This window comes from Elaeis guineensis, chromosome 11 (assembly GCF_000442705.2).
Source record: "Elaeis guineensis isolate ETL-2024a chromosome 11, EG11, whole genome shotgun sequence".
In the NCBI taxonomy this organism is placed as follows: domain Eukaryota; kingdom Viridiplantae; phylum Streptophyta; class Magnoliopsida; order Arecales; family Arecaceae; genus Elaeis; species Elaeis guineensis.
In genome coordinates, this window is record NC_026003.2 from 11,977,441 (window position 1) to 11,997,989 (window position 20,549).

Genomic DNA, 20,549 nt, shown 5'->3' on the forward strand with positions numbered 1-20,549 from the left:
CATTTCCCTGGAAGTAGTTCACTTGATGGAGAAAGAAAGAGGCACTGGAACATGTTCTTTACTTTTTCTGCATTGTTCCATCATCCCAATACCTCACATTTTCTTCTCCTGGAGGAGACCACCCTCCAACTTGCCATCATCATTTTTCATCAAGCCATCCACCTTCGCATTGCTCTTCTCGGAGCCTGTTTGAATGGTTGGATCGAAAATTTTATTAAATTTATGAGTTAGACCACCATAACCATTAAAAGTATGGGTTATAGACTGGGCTAGTTTCATGTTTACAAGTATGTAGAATCATTTTTTGAGTGAGCTGATCCACTTTCATGGAGAGAAAAATATGGCCTCAATCGGTAATTTTTTCATCTTTGTAGGGTTTCGTTCGGCAAAGAGGATTAAAGAAATGGCTTCTTGAACTTTTTTGGATAAGAAGTGATGATAGATCGGATGCTTTTGGGGAATAAGTGGACAAGACCGTTGGATCTGCTGCGAGTATGGTCTTCTAATACATTAGAAGCACTCCCATAAGGTAGATATTTGAATGTTGACACAGATTAGTAGAGAATCTGCTAAAGAAACATTCCACAACATTGTACAATAATTCTTAATGCACATTCCACTGCAATAGTTCGCTTGCTGAAGGAAAAAAAAAAAGCCACTGGAATGTGTTCTTTACTTTATCTACATAATTTAATCATAGAATACTTTTTCTTCTCTGGAGGAGGCCACCACCAACTTGCCATTATCATTTTTGATCAAACCATCTATTCTCACATTGCTCTTATTATTTGTGTCTTTATTTGTTTCCAAACAGAAAGAGAATATTGCATGTGCGTTGCATGATAATTCAAGGGGAAGGAATATTTATTATGGGGATTTAATAGCCGGTCTCTCCCTTGACCAAGCTATAACAGTTAATCCTCGTTGACCAAAATTGAACTTCCAGTCCTTCGTCAACATATTACCATAAGATTTAATCTCTATGGTACAAATATTATTTTAAAATACAAAATTACCCCTCCAATTTATGATCATGGATGAGCCTTGCTGGATGGGCCATTGCCATTGGCTGGATGAGTTGGACGAGGGAGATATAGTTGGTGGAGAGGAAGACAATGGTATAGATGCTAATAGTGATGCTGATAGGAAGCCATCTGACTAGATGATGTGGTCGAGATGGCGAAGAGGCACGTCAGTAGGAGCTCAAAAATTTCTTCAGAGTTGCCATGTCGTGACAACATCGAGAAGATCACTGAAGTGCTTTAGTACACAATCTCATGAAAGAGTAACTTTCTCGAGTGGTCGTTGTCTGCAAGGGCATCAAAAGGACATACCAGGTGCGAAAGCCATTGGTAGGGCAGCATGCTCGGGCCAGGTAGCCTCCTCGTAGATGTTCTCATTTGTTATGGAGGATTGGGTCTCCATCTGGTGGGGTGGTGGGGCAGGAGATCCAGCGGCTACGGCGACGGCTAGGATCTCGTCGGAGAAGGAGAGATTTGGGAGATGACGATTTTAAGATAATCAAATGAGAGTGGGAGAGGTGGAGTGATGGCAAAGGAAGGTGGCGAAGAATAGGAAAGAGAAATAGCTGCGATAGCCATGGTGGAGGAGAGAGAAAGAAAAGAGAACAAATGAATTGTTCTTAGTGGTTGGGTTTATGGCAAGAAAAAAACCAACACCCACCTATAGCTAAGAAGTCGGACCCCGCAAACACACATAAAACATATATTTGACGGCATTCATAGATACTTAAATATATTTAATCATTGATAATTATCACTAGTCAGTTAACTTTTAATTAAATTATCGATCATTAGATTGGTATTTTCACAATTAGTAAGATAAGTTGTGAAAGAACCAAAGAAGCTAAGAAAAGAGAGATAGAAAAGAGAAAAGCATACTTTATTCCATCCTTTTTCTTGAAATGAAGTTAACCACTGTAAATAATTTTAATAAAAAACTTTAATGGAATGACTTTAAATCCTTACTTTTTAGCTTGTGCTTGGCTCATTAAACTGATAATCTACACTTAGCTAGCAGAAAAGCAGCAATTAAATAGTCTTTAAGTTGAAGGAGATATAGAAAATAAAATATAGAGTTTAAGGACTATAAAATATAAATAATTATATTTAGATTCAAGGAGATTAAATTTTCATAGTCATATTGAATCAAAAGAAATATACTTTGATGAACATGATATACGATTAAGATATCATGGTACAAATTAAATAAATATAGTATAAAGTTATTTTATCTTGGTATACTATTAATCCAATATAGTACACGACTAATCCAACATAATACACAGTTAATGTATCATGTGATATATAATTAAATAAATATGGTACATAATTATTTTATCATGGTACATAGTTAATCAAATGTGGTATATAGTTAATATATCATGATGTATAGTTAATGTATCATGTTACACAGTTAAATAACTATGATACACTAGTACATAGTTAAATAAATATAGTATATAGTTATTATCTTGAATATGGTGCATATGTGAGAGTACGTTTATACTTATCAAAAGCGATTTTAAATTTAAAAATAAAATTTTAAGCATTTGGCTACAATCCAAAAGCAATTTTTGATTGCGTTAAGAATCCTTAAAATGTAGTTCACTTAACCTCTTTGCACTTTCGATAGATACGATCTTGCAAGCAGAATATCATGATTGTAAATTTTTTTTTTTGAGAAAAATAATACGCTATCCCTCGATACCCCTCACACAATCTACTTCTTCTCGACTCCTAAACACATCTATCTCGATCACATTCATCCTTCTCCCTATTTTTTTTTTTTTTTTTTTTTTTTTTTTTGTGGATAGTAGAGATCACGTTCTCCCCTTCTCCTTATCTGGTTTTTAACTTTTTTTGGATAGTATACATTCACCCATTTTCTCAATTTGGCTTTCAACTTTTTTTTGAATAGTAGTGGTCATATTCACCCTTCTTCCTATCTAGTTTTTAACTTTTTTTAATAGCAAAGATCATGTTCATCCCTTCTCCCTATATAGTTTTCAACTTTTTTGGATTCTCCCTATCTAGTTTTCACTTTTTTGCGAGCACATGGTTAGTCGTCTTTATTACCCTTCTTTTGATTAAAGATGCTTAACAATTATTTATTTTATTTTTTATACTAGCTATATTTAAAAAATATGTTATAAGATTTTTATTAAATTTATTTGTATTATGGTACTCATTTGTTTTAATCTAATTATTTTAGAATCATTTGATGCATTTGTCCTTTTTGGTCCGTTTGGAATTAAAAATCAACTTTTGGGTTTACCAACCAAACATATAGCAGACTACTTCTACAATTTCGAAATAGCTTTTGGATCTTGATAGTAAAATAGTTTTACTAAAAAATTATTTTATCTTGAAACAGCTTTTGACCTCAAAACATAATTTTTATCAAAAATTAATTTTTAATAAAAAGCTACAGCATCCCCAAATAGACCTATAGTTGTTGTATGATATATATAGTTAATTCAACATAGTACATAATTAGAATATCATAGTACATAGTTATTTTAGCTTGCAACATAGTTAATCCAATATGGTATACAATTATTATATTATGGTACATAGTTAAACAAATATGGCAAATAAGTCTTGTAATAGTTAATCTAATATACCTTTAATGTAACATGGTACACACTTACTATATCATAGTACACAATAAATATATATCATGAGAAGTTAAACAAACATGGCACATTACTATTTGAGTCCTGTACATGGTTAATCTAACATGGTACACAACTTATTGTATCATGGTATATAGCAAATACATAATGATACACAGTTAAGCAAATATGGTAGATAGTTAATTAAGCTTTGTACATGGTTAATCCAACATGGTACATATTTAGATAAATATGATACTATGATATATTAACTATGTACCATGATACAATAAGTATATACCATGTTGGAGTAACTATACACAAGGCTTAAATAGCCATTGATCATGTTTATTTAATTGTATACCATGATACATTAGCTATATACCATGATGCAATAAGTGTATACCATGTAAGATTAACTATGTACAAGGCTTAACTAATTATGTATCATATTTACTTAACAATGTATCATTATATATTATATACTATAACATAATAGGTGTACACTATTTTCAATTAACTATATATTATATTGGATTAACTATGTATAAGACTTAAATAATATACTATATTTCTTTATCTGTGTGCCATGATATATTAACTGTGTACCATGATACAATAACTATAAACTAGACTAAAATAACTACGTACTAAGTTTATCTAACCATATACCATAATACTTTAACTATATACCATGTTGGATTAATTGTGGACATGATACTAAAACTATAAACTATGTTGGATTAACTATGCATTTTATTGGATTAATCATGTATCATGTTTATTTAACTATGTGCCATAATACATTAACTATGTAACTTATTGGATTAACTATGTACCATATTGGCATCTCGATCGAAGTCGAAGGCCTGATTTTTGGGGAGGATGGCGTTATTCTGTTCGTAGCGGAAGAATGATGGTAGTCAACAGCACTATGGATGGTGAAGGTAGGATTGATAATTAAATATGCCAAAAAAAATGATCACATGGAGGGGTCAATGGAGGGCTTCAAGTTGATGGCTGGGTTCGGATCGGATATAGAATAAATTAAAAATTTATCAATCTGAACCCTGCTTGTTAATTCAATAAATAAAAATTTAAATTTTAATCTAATTATTTTATTAAATAAATAACCAAACTTGATTTTTACCTCATCGAACTATTCTAACAAGGATTACAAATAAGAGGCCACACAGATTGAAATATGTAATTAACCAACTATCCGACCATTAAACACTATACTAATAATAATCCAACAAGAGAGGCAGGTCTCCTCTCTCTCTCTCTCTCTATCCCATTCCGACATGAGTGCCTTTTTAATTCCCACCACCCCAATGCCCAATACACCCCACCCGACCAAAACCCCAAAGCCGAAAAGAAGAAAAAGGAAGGTGAAGTGCAGCCAGAGGCCAACTTCTATTTCCGGATAATCTCCTCTCCCCCGACGGGTCTTTTCTTTCCTCCACCCACCCTTTCTTTCTTTTTCTCTCTTTTTAAGAGCCCTTTTTACTCTTTTTATCTTTCTTTGATTTTTTTTTCTTTTATAAGAAGATGATGAACCGAGCTAACTCTGCTAAGGCATGTATCCCTTCCATGATGTCCATTATTGGATGGGAAGACAATAGCCAAAAGCTACACCTTTGGGACTATCACACAACCACCCAAGCGTCACCACCATTCCGCTCACCGCCCTTGAGTACCACCAACCTCTCTTCCCTACCTCTTTTCTCGATTGCCTGCCCTCCTCTCTGTCAACAATTTCCCCTTCTACTTCCTGCATTTCCCTGACTACCCCGCGGTGACTCTCATCAAAAGTGAGTAACACCGCCACTGCCGGCAGAACGAGTAGAATTGGGCTGAAGTTGGGCCACCGGACCTACTTCTCATCGGCAACTGGAGAAGTCAGGAGATGGAGAAGCAATGGGAAGAAGAGCAATCATATTTAATTCAAGGCAATTTGGTCTAATATGGATTGAAGGTTGAAGTCAAATATCATAATGGACTGGAAGTTTTAAGTTTGGTCAATAGGGATTAGAAGTTGTCCACTAGCGGACCAGTCATTAAACTCCCCTATTTATCAAGTTTTTGACAGATAGTTATGATCTGCTAACAAACTTCGCGCATTGCTAGTTGCTATGATGTTGCATTCTGCAAAGTCTATATAAAGGAAGCTTCACTGAAGAGAAACTAAATTTTTTATGCTTAGTGTTTGGTTTATAATCTATACAGAATAAAGAGAGAATGTTCTTCATACCTATTGAATCTTGGTGAGGAGACCGGGATATTTCATGGAAGCAGCAGCAGTCATAAGGAACAGACTAAAAACCTAGAGAGAGGGAGAAAAAATCCATCTAGATGAACATAATTACAAGAAATGATGGTGCATCTTCCCTTCCCTATCAGGCCCACCAAGGAGAAGCTGCCATCTAAGTTGTCAGAGTACTTCATATCCTCAATAGCACCACAGAAATCCATACGAATGGAATACTGCGATCCAAGATAAGCAGTTTGTAAAATCTCTTCAGATGCCATTTTCTTACATGCAAGCGATTGCAGATACATGGAAAACCAGAGGATGTCATGCTGGCTGGGTTGAATTCACATTCTTAACCATCAGGCCAGCACATGTATGGCATTCACAAGTTTCTGGCTTGTACTTGGAGGAGCGGATCTCATCATAATACTAAGCATGAAAGCTATCAACTGTATAAAAATTTGATTAATGATACCAAAATCTCCATAAGATTTATCGGAAAAGCGATTGTGCTTGAGTGCTTACCGATACAAATCCAACACACAGGATACTGAAGCCTTTGAATTTAATTGGTGCATCCTCTGACAGGAACCAAGCTAAAGGAAAAAGAAGGCTGTCCTTCAGTTTATGGTCTTTAAATTTAACCAGTGTTTTCTGGAATAACCAATTAAATACCTGTTAGAGGAGTGAAGGCTAATGGAGATACAATTGCAGCAAATGAACTGATGCCAGTTATACATCCTTGGACCATTCCCTGAAGCAAGCATCATTTAGTAGACAACCAAGAAAATATTGAGACACAGCAAAGATCTCTTGGACTTATAATAGCAGTTCTAGCATTAAGAAACTAGTATCTCAGGAAAATTGGACATCAGGTTAAATATTTAATCATAATGAAGATCTATCATGGACACCAAAATGCAGAATGCTAATAATATCAACACATATAAGATTTTTTTTTAAAAAAATGCTAAAATTAAATCAGTCTTCTGGTATAGATGTCAATTAAAGTAGCCACCACCTGATTATAATAGCTCATCAGGTATCATACGAGACTGTTTATCATAAGTTAGATTTAGCACTAAATAATGCAAAAGTCCATCATTATTAATTCTAGGCAGCATTGTAATTTGATTAGTGGAAAGCAAAACATATGTGCCAACGTGTAACTTGTGAATATATGCGGGGTAAATAGTGAGGTGTGTTTTTTTTTTTTTTTTGAAAAAGTGTGGAGAGTAGTGGGAAGAACCCACTACTCACCAATTTTATTCAAAGAGAAAACTGAATAATTTACAGATGGAAATTACAATTTTGAAATTCCCTGCTTAAACAGTGAGGTGTATGACCGACGAGGAAAAACAAAAGTTTCATACCAAGCCATTTAGTATCATGTGTACAGCAGCATTCCCAAGAATCCTTCTTTGGAGTGAAATCTAGGTTGATCAAGAGGCTAACTTTTAGGTTAAACAGTACTTCAGAAGTTATTGGCTCAAGCTAAATTAAGCCGGACTCTAAATGTGCCTTTGCCATGCTATGCTTATTTTAGATTTGCATGTAAGTCATGAACAAAATTTGTCAAGGTTTTAAATACCGATTCCAATTCCTGTATCATTTTTTTGACAGTAGCAGTAGAGTATCGATACTAATGATACATACTGAACTGACAGATTCAGAAAAAAATGAAAATTCATTAGAACTGACTAGTATGGACAATCTATACACTGGTATAGATTGGTACAGGCTGTAGGTCTAGTTCGTACTAGTACAATTGTTTCGGTATATTAACACTTATACCAATGTTAGTTTTGTGCCAGAAAGGGTAAGGTGCCTATTGTACCATCTCATTCCAGCTTTTCCGGAAACCATCATTTCAATAGTGCCTTCTACTTTTTCTTGTTACTTTTACTCTGGTGGGTTTGATAGTATCTCTACTACTTTGCATCACATTTATTTGAGGCATGCCATACTATCCCGAACCGTCTATATAGAGCATACTGTACCATACTGGTTTGGTACCGATAGACCATATGAGAGGCAACTATCAAACCGGCCCCTGTATCAGGCATATCAATATAGTGACAGAGTAAGACCAGTATAGGGCCCAGTACTGAGATAGTGTATCTTCCTTTTTTTTTTTTTTTTTTTTTTTGCTTTCTTCTCTCCCATCCATCAACTAAATCTTTTTCACCATAACGCACAAGGCGCAAGACTCAAGAATTTTCAGAATCATAAACCCACTTAATTTGGTTGTGATTGGAATCTAGGATGGAAATATCAAGTGTCAAACTTATATTGTCCAAAGATTGATCCCGGTTCATATACCGAGAGAGCTAGACTCTACACTTTATGTTAACTCCTTGAAAAAAGACATCAATTTTAAAATCAATGATAGATCATCCAATTCAAGATCTAAAGCGTTGAATATGATCTACACTACAAAAAATACATAGAAATCAAAATTCATGTATTTTCGTGATCTCTAACATATGCATCACGTTGTTGCAAAAATAAATGGTACCAATTGCACTAGTTAGTAAAATATATGATAACGAACATAATTGAAAAATCCATTTTTTGATCATGATTGACATATTTTAAAATAAGGATAGAGTAAATTGACTAGTTTTGATCATTAGATCAACGTAAAAAATGGTATCATGCTATTAAATGATTAGATTAGAAAGCACCAAATGACATGAATTTTTGTTTTTTGGCATTTTTTGTAGTGTAGATCACGTTCAACTGTTTGGATCTTGAACTTGGATGGTATGTATGTATGTATACATGTCACTCATAGGACATTTAGGACACTTAGTGATACTTCTTGACACTTCATACCATCCCATTATGATGTCATCTTGGTATATATCCACATTTGTCAATTCTTTATTAAAGTTTTCGATAAGTTGTATGTACGTATGTATGTATATGATAAACATGTGTCCTCATGTCTAATTTTTAGAAGATTCCTGCCTCAGATTCTTTTGGCACTTGACACCCATGTCACTAGTCCAAGTAATATTGCCTTCTACAGCCTACTTAGCCACCTTTTTGCATTTTTCTTATCAATTATTGTGTTAATGCTATGTTTTTGCAACTGATAAGAGTATTGATGTAAGTGACCAAGTCATGCCTTCTGACACATGCTGAAAGTTTTGTATTGTTAATTTATTGCAAAATATGTTAAAAGGTTCGAATAAATACCATTTGCACAGATTATTTTCGGATTTACATGAATCCATGGATCGAAAACCACTAAGTCCAGCAATAATGTAACTCCAAGAATTTTTTTTTTTCAGTCCAAACACTAATTTGTTCTCAACTTTTTCAAGAAAATAAGAAGGGGCGAAGAATATTTAGAATGGAATGTTGATCAAGTCCAAAAAATTGGATGATCATTCCGAGTAAATGGGCTTAAGAGGCTTCTGGATTCTTGGTTGACTCATTCCCACCTGAAATGGTGGAGAATGAGCTGAAAGGCATTTAAACACACATACCAAGTGGTACCATGCAGTAGTTTGGTTCACATTCCCATGAAGGGCTAGTTCAGGCTAGCCCAGGCCAGATTTGACTAAATCCAAGGCACAACAGCCCCTCCCATACTGGCTCCTGGCTGATGCAATATGTGCAGACTAGTATGGGGCCGATGCAGGCAGCTTTTGGAATCATGGTAGAAACTAAGAAAGCCTTATTTTAGCAAGGATTAGCATTTGACGCAGAAAAATCTAGATGAATGTTGGTATAAGTATGATTGAAATAATAATTAGTAGTCCAGGTGATAACCAGTAAATTCATCTAAAATTAATTGTACCCTAACAAATGCTACAAATGGAAACTATTCATATATATACGTTTAAAAAGATATAAATCTATCTTGTCTAGTACTACTCTGATAATAAGATAAATAAATCTAAGATAATAAATTTTAAAAGTTTGCCATGATAATCATCAAAGTCTATTTTTCCATCAAAATAGTTTCGACTATAAAGCATAATCTAAGTCAAGATTTATATAAATCTAAGATAATAAATATTAAAAATTTGCCATGATAATCATCAAAGTCTATTTTTCCATCAAAATGGTTTTGACTATAAAGCATAATCTAAGTCAAGATTGCTATAGAATTGTGCAAAATGTTTTGATTTGTCAAATTATTGGCAAAGAATTTTTGGCTTAGAAGGGGCTTGCCATGAGCTCTCAAAACATAGCTGGTATAGGGAGATCTACATTGTGGGCTACAATTTAAGCACATATACCAAGGAATAGACATCTAAGTTCTCCTTGACTTAGACATTGCATAGACAAAAAAGAGGGAAGATGACAGGAGAACTATATTAATTGCTAAAAGGCCATAAATGTAAACAGAGAACAGGGAATATGTAAAAATACTAATAACCAGAACAGTAAAATGTCTCAAACCGGTATTCCAGTGATCTGAATGTGGCTTTCTTAAATTTATGAGAATAGAAGTTATTTGTATCGAAACCAAATTAACATTTCAACATTATGAATTAGTACCTGCTCGCTTGGTCCAACTTTTTTGGATACAATGCTCCTTATCTGCTCGAGTGGAGGTAAGAATTTATGCTCAACAGAAGAAAAGGAAAGCACAGAAAGAAAGAAGGAAAGAAATCTAGAGCAATCAATAGAAAAGCACTCACACATGGTTGGATGAAAACACTCAAAACTATAAATATTGCAGCTAAATAGGGAACCTGCAAATAAATGCAATATCATTGTGAAATATAAACTTTGAAGAAAGGAAACTGTTGTGTTTAGAAGAAAACATAATTGGTAGATTATATGTAAAAGAAGAGCAATGTTAAAATAGCAAACCAGACTGAAAAACATGTATAACCCATGTACCCATGCACATGGCTACCATCCCTAACAGCAATTATGTAGATGCTAACCTGTTAATTCAGCATCACCTTCCTTTTTTAGCATTTTTTTTTTAATGAACTATTGACATCAGTATGTGACAAAAATAATTGCAGAAGCATATTGTGACAGCTCAATATAAGACTCCATGCTAACTAGCACCCAGTTCATTATTGTTGAATATCATCTTTGTATTAATCTAAGCAACCAATAATGCCACATGTGATGAAGGATTCAAAAACTGCATGTTGGCCCCCTACTAGCTGATATGTACTATACCTGCCAAGGACTGGCACAGGGGAACACGACTCAAACTAATTTTAGTGAACCCAGCTCAAATCATCCCTATCGTCTGGTGTCAGCATGTACCACCCAAAGCCACATTATATCAAGGCATATCAACACATACTGCTTGGCATGCCTTTCTTTCTTTTAGCTTATCTGTATCAAGGCATATGGACACCATATTGAACCCATATCGAGGTACATACCCACAAGCAGGTGACCAGTATAGGTCTATAACTTGATATTTAAATCCATGGATCTAGGACACAATAGGTTTCTACAAGTAGTAAACACGCATCTTCAATATAGACTCAAAAATTGCAAAACAAACTTCAATAAAACCAAGTAAAAAAAATAATAGCTAAATTAGGTCAAACTTCTTGCAGATTTTCTAACAGAATATAAGAATATTAAGTTCATGGGTTGCTAAATGAAACAAAAACCATAGTACAAATTATCAGTAAAATAAATTCAAATGGAGAAGAGTCAAAACTGATATTTAGTTTTATCCTTAAAACCTTCATATTGCAAAATACTTGTTCCATTAAAATTTCAGATGAGTAGTGTCCGTAGGAAGAAATAAGGTTGCAATCCAGTCCCCCTCCCCTACCCACTCCCTTTTTTCCGACCAACCCCTCCTGAGCTTCTGCTCCAATTGGCTCTTGCACACTGTATATACTGGTCAGCACAAAATCCAAGTTATTCTTTTTATTGGAAGGATACTGGTTTTCCCTTTTACTAGCAAGTTAAAACCTTACTTTTAACAAACCCATCAGTATGCTTCTATGTCTAATTGTTAAGGCCTGATAGACATTGTTGACCCCTTCCCGATCAGCTCAAGCTTTTAGAGTCTGGGAGCTAGTTAACATGGTAGCAGATCTAAAGACCATTTGCTCAAACCTTATTTAGACCAATTTTAGTTTATATCACTCATTTGTTATCTTGAGTCTTTTCACTTCTTGATTCATTCCCAGTTGTTATCTTGAGTTGTTCTCGACTTTTTATGCCTACACATGCATGGTCTGGGCTTGCGTGGGGGCATTATTAAGGCCTGATATACATTGTTTAGCCCTTCCCTAACTGCTTGAGTTTTTGGAGTATAGTGGTTAGTTAACACTAACCATGAAACATCACAATGATATGATTTGCTGACTGTTTTAAGAATGTTCCAGAATATATGGAACATAACGTAAGCATGCAAAACTGCTGGTTAAAGATAACCTATGAAAATAAGCCACTTCATGCTCATAACAGGATTTCATTAGGAAGATCGTGGGGAGGGAGGCATGCACACAGAGATAGATAGATAGATAGAGAGAGAGAGAGAAGATTATGAGGAGGAAAGAGAGGGGATAAAGAGAATCAATACATCTATTTCTAGAATCTAGTTATTAAATGATTTTAAGAAATTACAGAAACAATTAGATTTCTTGGATGAAAGACAGAACCACACAAGTAATGGATCTTAATTCCAGATAAAAATGTATATATTTCAACATCCCTAGTCAACTTCCAAGCACCAATTTCAGTCTGTGTTAATCTAATTCACTGGAATCCATCTAGTGTGTGTATTGGAAGTTGAACAACTTTGGATAAAAATAACCCTAGCCAGTTAAGGCGCAGTCTTAAAAATACTTTGTTGAAACCTGAGTTCAGAATGATGGAAAGGTTCATATATTGATATCAACCTCTGTCAGTTTTCTGGAGGTAGATTTGACTCATAAAAACAAAAACAGTATTATGTTAAATAATCTGTCTTGTAAATGAAGTTGTTTCAAAATCAGCTTTGCCGAAGCAGGGTAAAGATGAAATGAATTATCAGTATACATGACTTGTTATTTTTTGACTTTCTTGTGTAGGTTTATCATATAAAAAAAACATGATAGAAACATATACTAGTTACAGCAAAGATATTGACAGATGGACATGCAAAATTAGAAGAAAAAGCCACAAGTTAGGAACATCTATGACCATGTTTTTGTATTTATGTATCCATTTATGTATATGAACAGATGCATAAATTGGTTCAGACATACACTAATAGATTTTAGAAGAAACTAACAGTTAATATAAATAACCATCACGAATAGATAAACCGTCTAAGAGCAGGACCACGATGCAAATTAACAGGCTTAGGGAAGAAATTACCCAATATGACCATGCAATGCTGTAAAGAAAAATCTGCAGAATTTTGTGAGAAAATTTCAGCAAGTCAGAATTCAGTAATAAGGGGCTAATAATAATAATAAAAAAAAAATCAAATATGAAAGAAGATGATCAAAATGAAAGGAAATTACATGTGCACAACTTGCCAAAAGGCCTATGTTAAGGAGTTTCTCCTCACCCAAAGTGGGAATTAATAAGTGCATCAGGAAGAGCTGCAAAACGAGCCATTCTTAGATGAAAACTATTTGCTAGTTAGCTTCTTGTCAATGCATGTAGCCATGCATGCACATGAGTAAATATGAAATCTTTACAGAAATTATACAAGCAAACAATGTCAAACACCATCGAGAAAAATCATACCTGTGAAAAGGCTCCTGCAATCCCAATGATCAGCAGCAGATCAGCAAATTGATCTTTGCTAAACTGAAACTGTGCTTTCAGGTAGTACTGTGTTGATATCAAATAAAAACTGGTAAGTTATCAGAACCTTCAAGACAGGCATGTAGAAATTAAAGTTATACGTGAAGGAATCTGCACACAAAACTCCTAATTTATAAAAATACTCACAAATTGAAAGTTGAAAAACATATGGAAGAAGAAAAAACTGTAGATGCAAATATGCGTTGACTTTAATTTTTAGAAAGGTGAGCTGTTTCTCATTGAAAAACAAACTGAAATGACCAGGGCATCTATTCTTCCATAAATCAGTTGCACAAACATGATTTCAATTATAGTTCAATATTTTTCTTAGAGTATCAGAAGTTGGCCTTTCCTTCTTAACGTCTACAGCTCAAAAGATCAATTTGGACAAAGCCCACAAGCATGGGCATTAGGTTTTCATTTCAGTTGCTCAAATTGATGTGTTCGTATTCAGTTGAAACTTGAAACAGTAAATAGTGAAATGCAGATGAAAAGCTTGGCTTAATGCCCATCAATATACACAAAAGTCAACAAGCCAAAAGATGAGCAAAGCTAAGTCTCTATTTATTCTTGCCATTATATCCTAGGAAAAAATGACATTCAAGGATGGTAAACCTACTTATGATGAACTGCCCATAAATGCAATTGGGCTATCTTGAGGTGCATTTTCGGATTAACTACCGAAGTTGCTGTCCTAAACTCTTCTCAAGGCTTAATTTATGCTTATCAACAATTATGTTGCCAAAATAATGGTCATGAGGAGTAAGTTGGGACCTAGGACCTTTAATTCATCATAAATTCGCATGTTCTAATATGTGCATTTTCTTAGTTAGCTCTTGTTAACTACCAGAATCTAAGAAAATAGATGTTGTCTATTTGGAAGACAGGAGAGGGTATTGATGAAGACAATTTTTGTGAGAGAGAGGAGAGGGAGGGAAAGAGATGGAAACATAGATGGAAAGATAGAAGGTAAGAGAGAAATTATGGTAAAATCGTTGGCAACTGTAAAATGATACACATGTTCAAAGATCATCATTTAGCCTCAAAATGACTCATCACTACAAATGTCTTGTTCAAAGATCATTCTTGATTTTGGTTGTAATAAGCTTGATGAAGAAAAAATCTAACTTTTCATACTTCCACACAATGGACTCCAGGTTTAATTTGAAGCTATCATGGCTAGGCACTAGCAGAGAATTGGAAAAGGCAGTTGAGGCTTTCCAATAGCACTTCAGTGAACTGCCTAGATGGAAGTAAATTGTAAACTGTTCAACTGTTATAATAAAGGCTGAGAGTTCTAGTCGATGGTGATAAACTGCTGACTTGTTGGTTCTTGTGCTGTGCAATTCGAAAAATTCTTAGAGCAGCTAAAAGGTGACTGGAACAGCTGTTCAAAATCAAATACTAACAAGGTAAATCTGTAGACATCTGCCAAAAGTGGATTCAGATGCAGCTCTGGGGAAGCAGATCTCTCAAAAACAAATTCTCAATAGTCAATAAGAAGCTGGTGTGGGAGCTAGTTCCCTGAAAGATACCAAAGCTGGTGCAGCACCCTATATAGAAGCTTTTTGCTACTGAGAGACAGAAATGCATCGCCAGTTCATTATCTTCAGATATCACAAACATGCTGTGCAGCTGTATAGGGTTACCTAGGAAACACATGTTGGTGATCATCTTGCTGACCTGGACAGCCTCCCAAGCAATAGGCCTTGTTTATTACTTGGACTTGTGTAGGCAATTTGCTAACTATGAAATATACATTTTAGCTGCATGAGGGGTAGAATCAGAGATCAACATAATTAACAGAAAAGTATTTTATGTCAAATATGCTCTCTAGTCTAGATACTTGCTTCCAAACTTTCTTGGATTTCTTTAACCTTCTTTGATCATTTTACTCCTTTCCAATATATAGTTTTAGTCAACAAAAGAATAAGATGAGTTTGACAATACCATATTTCAAGCATAATTTACTGTAGATAAAGCAAATACAAAAATGAATCTCAAATTAGTAGAGGACAAGAGGTACCAGTAATGCACTCTGAAGACCACTTTCAGCAAGACTGTTGAAAAATACAACAATTGCTGCTCTTGATAATGTCGTGCTGCATGATAGGGAAGCAAAAGTTTGAGACTTATTCAGTGAAAGCATTAGTCAAAAGTTGAGTCAATTTGGTATGAAAATGCACACATGTTACGGGTTGTGAAATAATGAACAACACACATACTTCCAATGAAAGACTTCTGTATTAAAAGACAATGCTGCTCCATGTCCTTTATATCAATAAACTTACAAGGAATTGCCATATTAGGTTCCCTATTCTATGGAATAAATGTCTGTAAGAAATATCACTTACTCTCACGCATAGAAAAGTGATGATAAAACATGTACAAGTATCTATGGACAACTATTGTATAGTTGGACATGACAAGTTGAGGTATCAGTATTGTCAAAGTCAAAGCCAAATATCTCGAGCAAAAAATTAAAAAGGAAGCATTTTTTTTCTTGAAAGAAAAAAATATTAGACATTTGAAAAACAAAACAAAAAATACATCATCTTTCTAGTCCATTCTTTTCCTTACCATAATTAGAATCATGTTATAATTTCTCTTTATTGTATACTTTGTACCTCAAAAACTGATACATCGACCATATCAAACCTTGTCTTCATCTCTCTTCATTTAGACAGTGTAGAACATAAGGTAGGTTTCCTTGCCACCAACCTGTCTTATAAGTTTCATGTATCGTCCTCGATTGCCTTGATAAGAAATTTAATGCAGGAGTTAATTCAAGTTCACAAACTTCAACTGATCATACCTTGATGCATAAAGTCGATTCTGCATAGATAAGATTTGCAAGTATAGGTTGAAATAAATTCTTTTCATCAAAAATGAAGAAAATATTTTGAAAGCTAGGTAGACAAAGAACAAGTGCATGACACCTACAAGAGATAGGTAAGGAGCAGTTTGTAAACTAGATCAAGTTAAGGCAAATAACCTCAACCGTAGGCATACACACCGGAAAAAAAAAAATTTTCCATCATGAGCTACAAAAAGTATATAGAGACAAAACTTATCAATGAAAATTTAAAATTTTGTAGCTGCACCTAAGATATCACTAGACAGCATTATACTAATAAGGAAAAATCATGATTTTCTCATAGGATACTAAAAGAAAAAACACACATATCTTTCAGGCATAATGAAAATTTCCCCTGCTATCCCTCTCTTGCTGCAGATCACTGCAAACTCGTAACTCATAGTGCATGTTTAATGTATTCCACCATAGCTTTCAATGAGTGAGACTAAATTAAACGAAGTTTGTCAATGAAATAAAAAACAACAGACCTTGACCATTTGAGTCAAGATTGAGATCAGCAAACAGCTTATCATTTTCTCAACTTCGTTCCAATTTCCCACTCATCAAGAGAAAATAAATCCGATTAATAATCAAAAAATGGGGACTTGGGATTAATCTTAACTAACAGCAAACAAAGCAGCCATTCTTTTTACTATTTTCTATTTTCTTGAAGTCGTTCGACAGAAATCAAATATCGAATCAAATACCTGCTCTGCAGAATGACGATCATGTTCTCCAGCGACGGCAGCTTCCTCAGGGCCGGCAGTCTCGGAGATGACTCGCCGTCGGAGGAGGAAGGGGAACAGAGGGGGCGGGAGGCCTCCTCGGCGGCGGCGGCGGCGGCTCCGCGGTCCGTCTCGGCCAGGAAAAGCCTCATGTAAGCCGCCGCGATCACGGCAACGGTGGCGGAAACCTGGAGGCGGTGGAAGAGGATGAGAGAGAGAGTTTAAGGGGGGTGAGGAAGACAAGGGGAGAGAAAGAGAGGAAGAGGAGGAAGAAAATAGAAAGACCTGGAACGTGGAGGAGGTGGAGAGGAAGCGGGCGACGAAGGTGCCGGAGACGAAGCCGGCGGCGGAGACGCCGGAGAGCACGCCGAAGGCCGACGCTCGCCGCCGCTCCCCGACCTTGTCCGCCTGCGCCAGGGGGGAGAGAGAGGAAGAGCACATCAGCTTTAGACACGGGGCACGCTTCCAAAATGGTTTTTCCAAATCCGGTACGGTCCACGGAAGACTTTGAGATTCGCGCTGGTAATCCGGCGAGGCCCTGCCCTCTCCGCGCCATATTTAAAAAGTTCACAGCATGGGATTTACATCATAGCGGACATACCGACGGTATACTGGTATCGATACTGAATCCAATATCGAAATTGTAAGCTTTATTCTTTTCCCATTTCAAAATTACACATTCATCGGAATAATCAAGAATGATTAATTTTAAGTATGTTTGGATAAGTCTAGTATATCTCCCATGAAGCAAATACAACCACAAATAACTTATCCATTAGGATATTATATTTTATGTCAACATATTATTAATTATTATGATATATGACATATAATATATGATCATATAATCATTAATTTTAATAATAATAAATATTACTAAATTATTATAATACATCATAACTATATTAATCTATTATTAATGTATTATTATTTTATATAATCAATTTTGTTACAAGTTGTAACTTTATTTAAATACTATATTCATATTATCAAGATATTCTACATAATAGAATAGAAATATAATAATATAATGTAATCTCCTATATTTTAATTGTATATTTTGTATATTGCATTATATGGTATATAGTTATCATCATCTATATTGTAATAATTATTTGATATGTCTTTAGATATAATTATATCAAATATAATGTGTGCGCGCACGTGCGTGCGTATTATGGTAATTAATGGCATTTAATATGCTATCTTATAACATTCATATTTATATAATAATCATAATACTATTTTATTTTGTAAATAAATAACATACAATATAGAACATATTGCATTTCATGTATAATTTATTGGAATTATGTGTAAAAAAAATACTTTATTATATTACTCAAGCATAAATCCAACATTAAATAAATGAACAAACTCCTTTATTGGGTATCATCTTAAATCCTTTTGTGCAAATTCAGTGCTTATTGGAATTAGCATTCTAGCATCTAAATATATTTACTAAACATAACATCCCAAAGTGGCCAGGAGCAAAAATAATCACATGAGAACGTGGATTTATATATTGGAATATATTTTTGTTTATTTTAACTTTAGCTTTCTTTGAAAGACATGAACCATAGATCGGCGGATTAGTGCTTGTTGGTTAAGATCATGGTTACCAAGGTAGTAAATATGCATATTAGACAACTAATTTTGGTGAGTACAAGATCTAAATATATAGAAGTCCTTCCAAAACATATATACATTTCTATACAAAATAATTAAGGAGATATAAGTAGTTACCACATATGCCAGTGAAAGACATTGCATGTTGCCTTCGCAAAATATGCCAGTGAACATCTTGACGATGTAGTAAATATAAAAATAAACTCTCGATCGATCATAAGCCAATATAGCTGCAAACAATGAGGTCTAGTAAATAAATTTTTTTGGTGAATTGAGGTTTTTCTCAATGTTCACATCCCTTTATTTAGCAATCATAAGTTACAGAATCAATTCTTGGATCATATATCTTTGAAGAATCTAAACTTGGTAATTATAGTGCACGAGTCTTCATACCTTTAATTTCCCTCAAAAAATAAATTTCAAATTTATATGTATCATTTAAAAGACTTTGCAATAATAGATGTAAAAGCTACAGAGGAAGTGAACATTCATCTACTATATGATTTATCATTTTAAGAAGATGGAAGGTCCTATCTTATACATTGCCAAAGATATATGCAACTTCATGAAAATGATAGTAAAATTATTTTAATAATACAAATCTGTGACATTTACAATGACCAGGCTTTTACATTTTGTGACTTGATGTCATGTCACAATATTCTCTCTTTGGAAGTGTAGTTACGTATACCGATTTGGTGATTGGCTTGGGTGACGAGAAGTTTGACTTGTTTATTAAGACATCTTAGCAACAAACCCATCAGCTATGCCAAGCCTAAGTTTTGGTTGCTTGGGCTTCAACTTCAAGTCAAGCGTAACCTAACCCTTTTGAACAAGCCTGGTCGCAAAGTCATTAATTTGGAGCATATACTTGAGCTATTAATCTTCAAGATTGGCTTAAGCCAAACTTTGAAAAGCAGCTTAAACTTGGATCTAACAATAGCAATAGCTATTAGCTCATCTATTTGGTGTTATTTGCTTAAGATCCTGCCCTTGGGGAGGTCTATATTTCAAATCTTTATAACGGCACTTTACTACCATATTGCCCAAATAACAACAACAATAATAACAATAAACTTGAGAAAGCTTTTGTGCATCACGTGCGGTGTAATAAAATTAATGTGGAGCACACCGTTTAATCACATTAGAGCACATAGTGTACTTAATGATGGGACAGGCATTTAATGCTGATCAACTTTTTATTTTTTTAATTTTAATGATGAAAATATCTTTCTCTCCGTAGAATAAAGAATGAACAGTATTATTACTTCTTGATGTCTTATATTATTTTTCATGAATATATGATATCTTGAATAATATATATGACTTTCTATATTTTTATGATATTCTGAGCAATATATATAACTTTCTGATATCTTGTATGACTTTCTGTGAATATAGATGACATCATGAATAATATATATGACTTTCTGTAAATATATATGACATTCTGAATAATATATATAACATTTTAATGCCTTATATGATTTTGTGAATATATGATATTTTTTGAACAATACATATGACTTTCTGTGAATATATATGACATCCTAAACAATATATATGGCTTCCTAATACCTTATATAACTTTCTGTCAATATATATGATATCTTGAACAATATATATGACTTTCTGATGTCTTATATGACTTCCCATATAAGACATCAGAAAGTTATATAAGATATCAAGAAGTCA

General features: G+C 34.2%; 1 protein-coding gene across 1 annotated transcript; it reads right to left on the reverse strand.

Moving 5' to 3' along the window:
* Positions 1 to 5,814: 5,814 nt before the first annotated feature.
* On the reverse strand, positions 5,815 to 19,080 carry LOC140852602 (uncharacterized). The gene is made up of 12 exons (XM_073246030.1): positions 18,972 to 19,080; positions 17,511 to 17,633; positions 17,208 to 17,413; positions 15,670 to 15,745; positions 13,584 to 13,670; positions 13,355 to 13,435; positions 13,206 to 13,238; positions 10,553 to 10,606; positions 10,410 to 10,451; positions 6,567 to 6,645; positions 6,417 to 6,487; positions 5,815 to 6,340 (listed from the first exon to the last, which is right to left on the reverse strand). Exons 1-12 carry the CDS (start codon positions 19,026 to 19,028, stop codon positions 6,251 to 6,253), a joined length of 999 nt encoding a protein of 332 aa, XP_073102131.1. The 5' UTR covers positions 19,029 to 19,080; the 3' UTR covers positions 5,815 to 6,250.
* Between the last annotated feature and the right edge of the window lie 1,469 nt (positions 19,081 to 20,549).

Coding starts and splice junctions, on each gene's coding strand:
- LOC140852602 (XM_073246030.1), bottom strand. CDS start 19,028: ATGTTCACTGGCATATTTTGCGAAGGCAACATGCAATGTCTTTCACTG. Junction 17,414..17,510: donor CCACCTCCTCCACGTTCCAG/GTCTTTCTATTT, acceptor CACCGCCTCCAG/GTTTCCGCCACCGTTGCCGT. Junction 13,671..15,669: donor GTCTTCAGAGTGCATTACTG/GTACCTCTTGTC, acceptor ATATCAACACAG/TACTACCTGAAAGCACAGTT.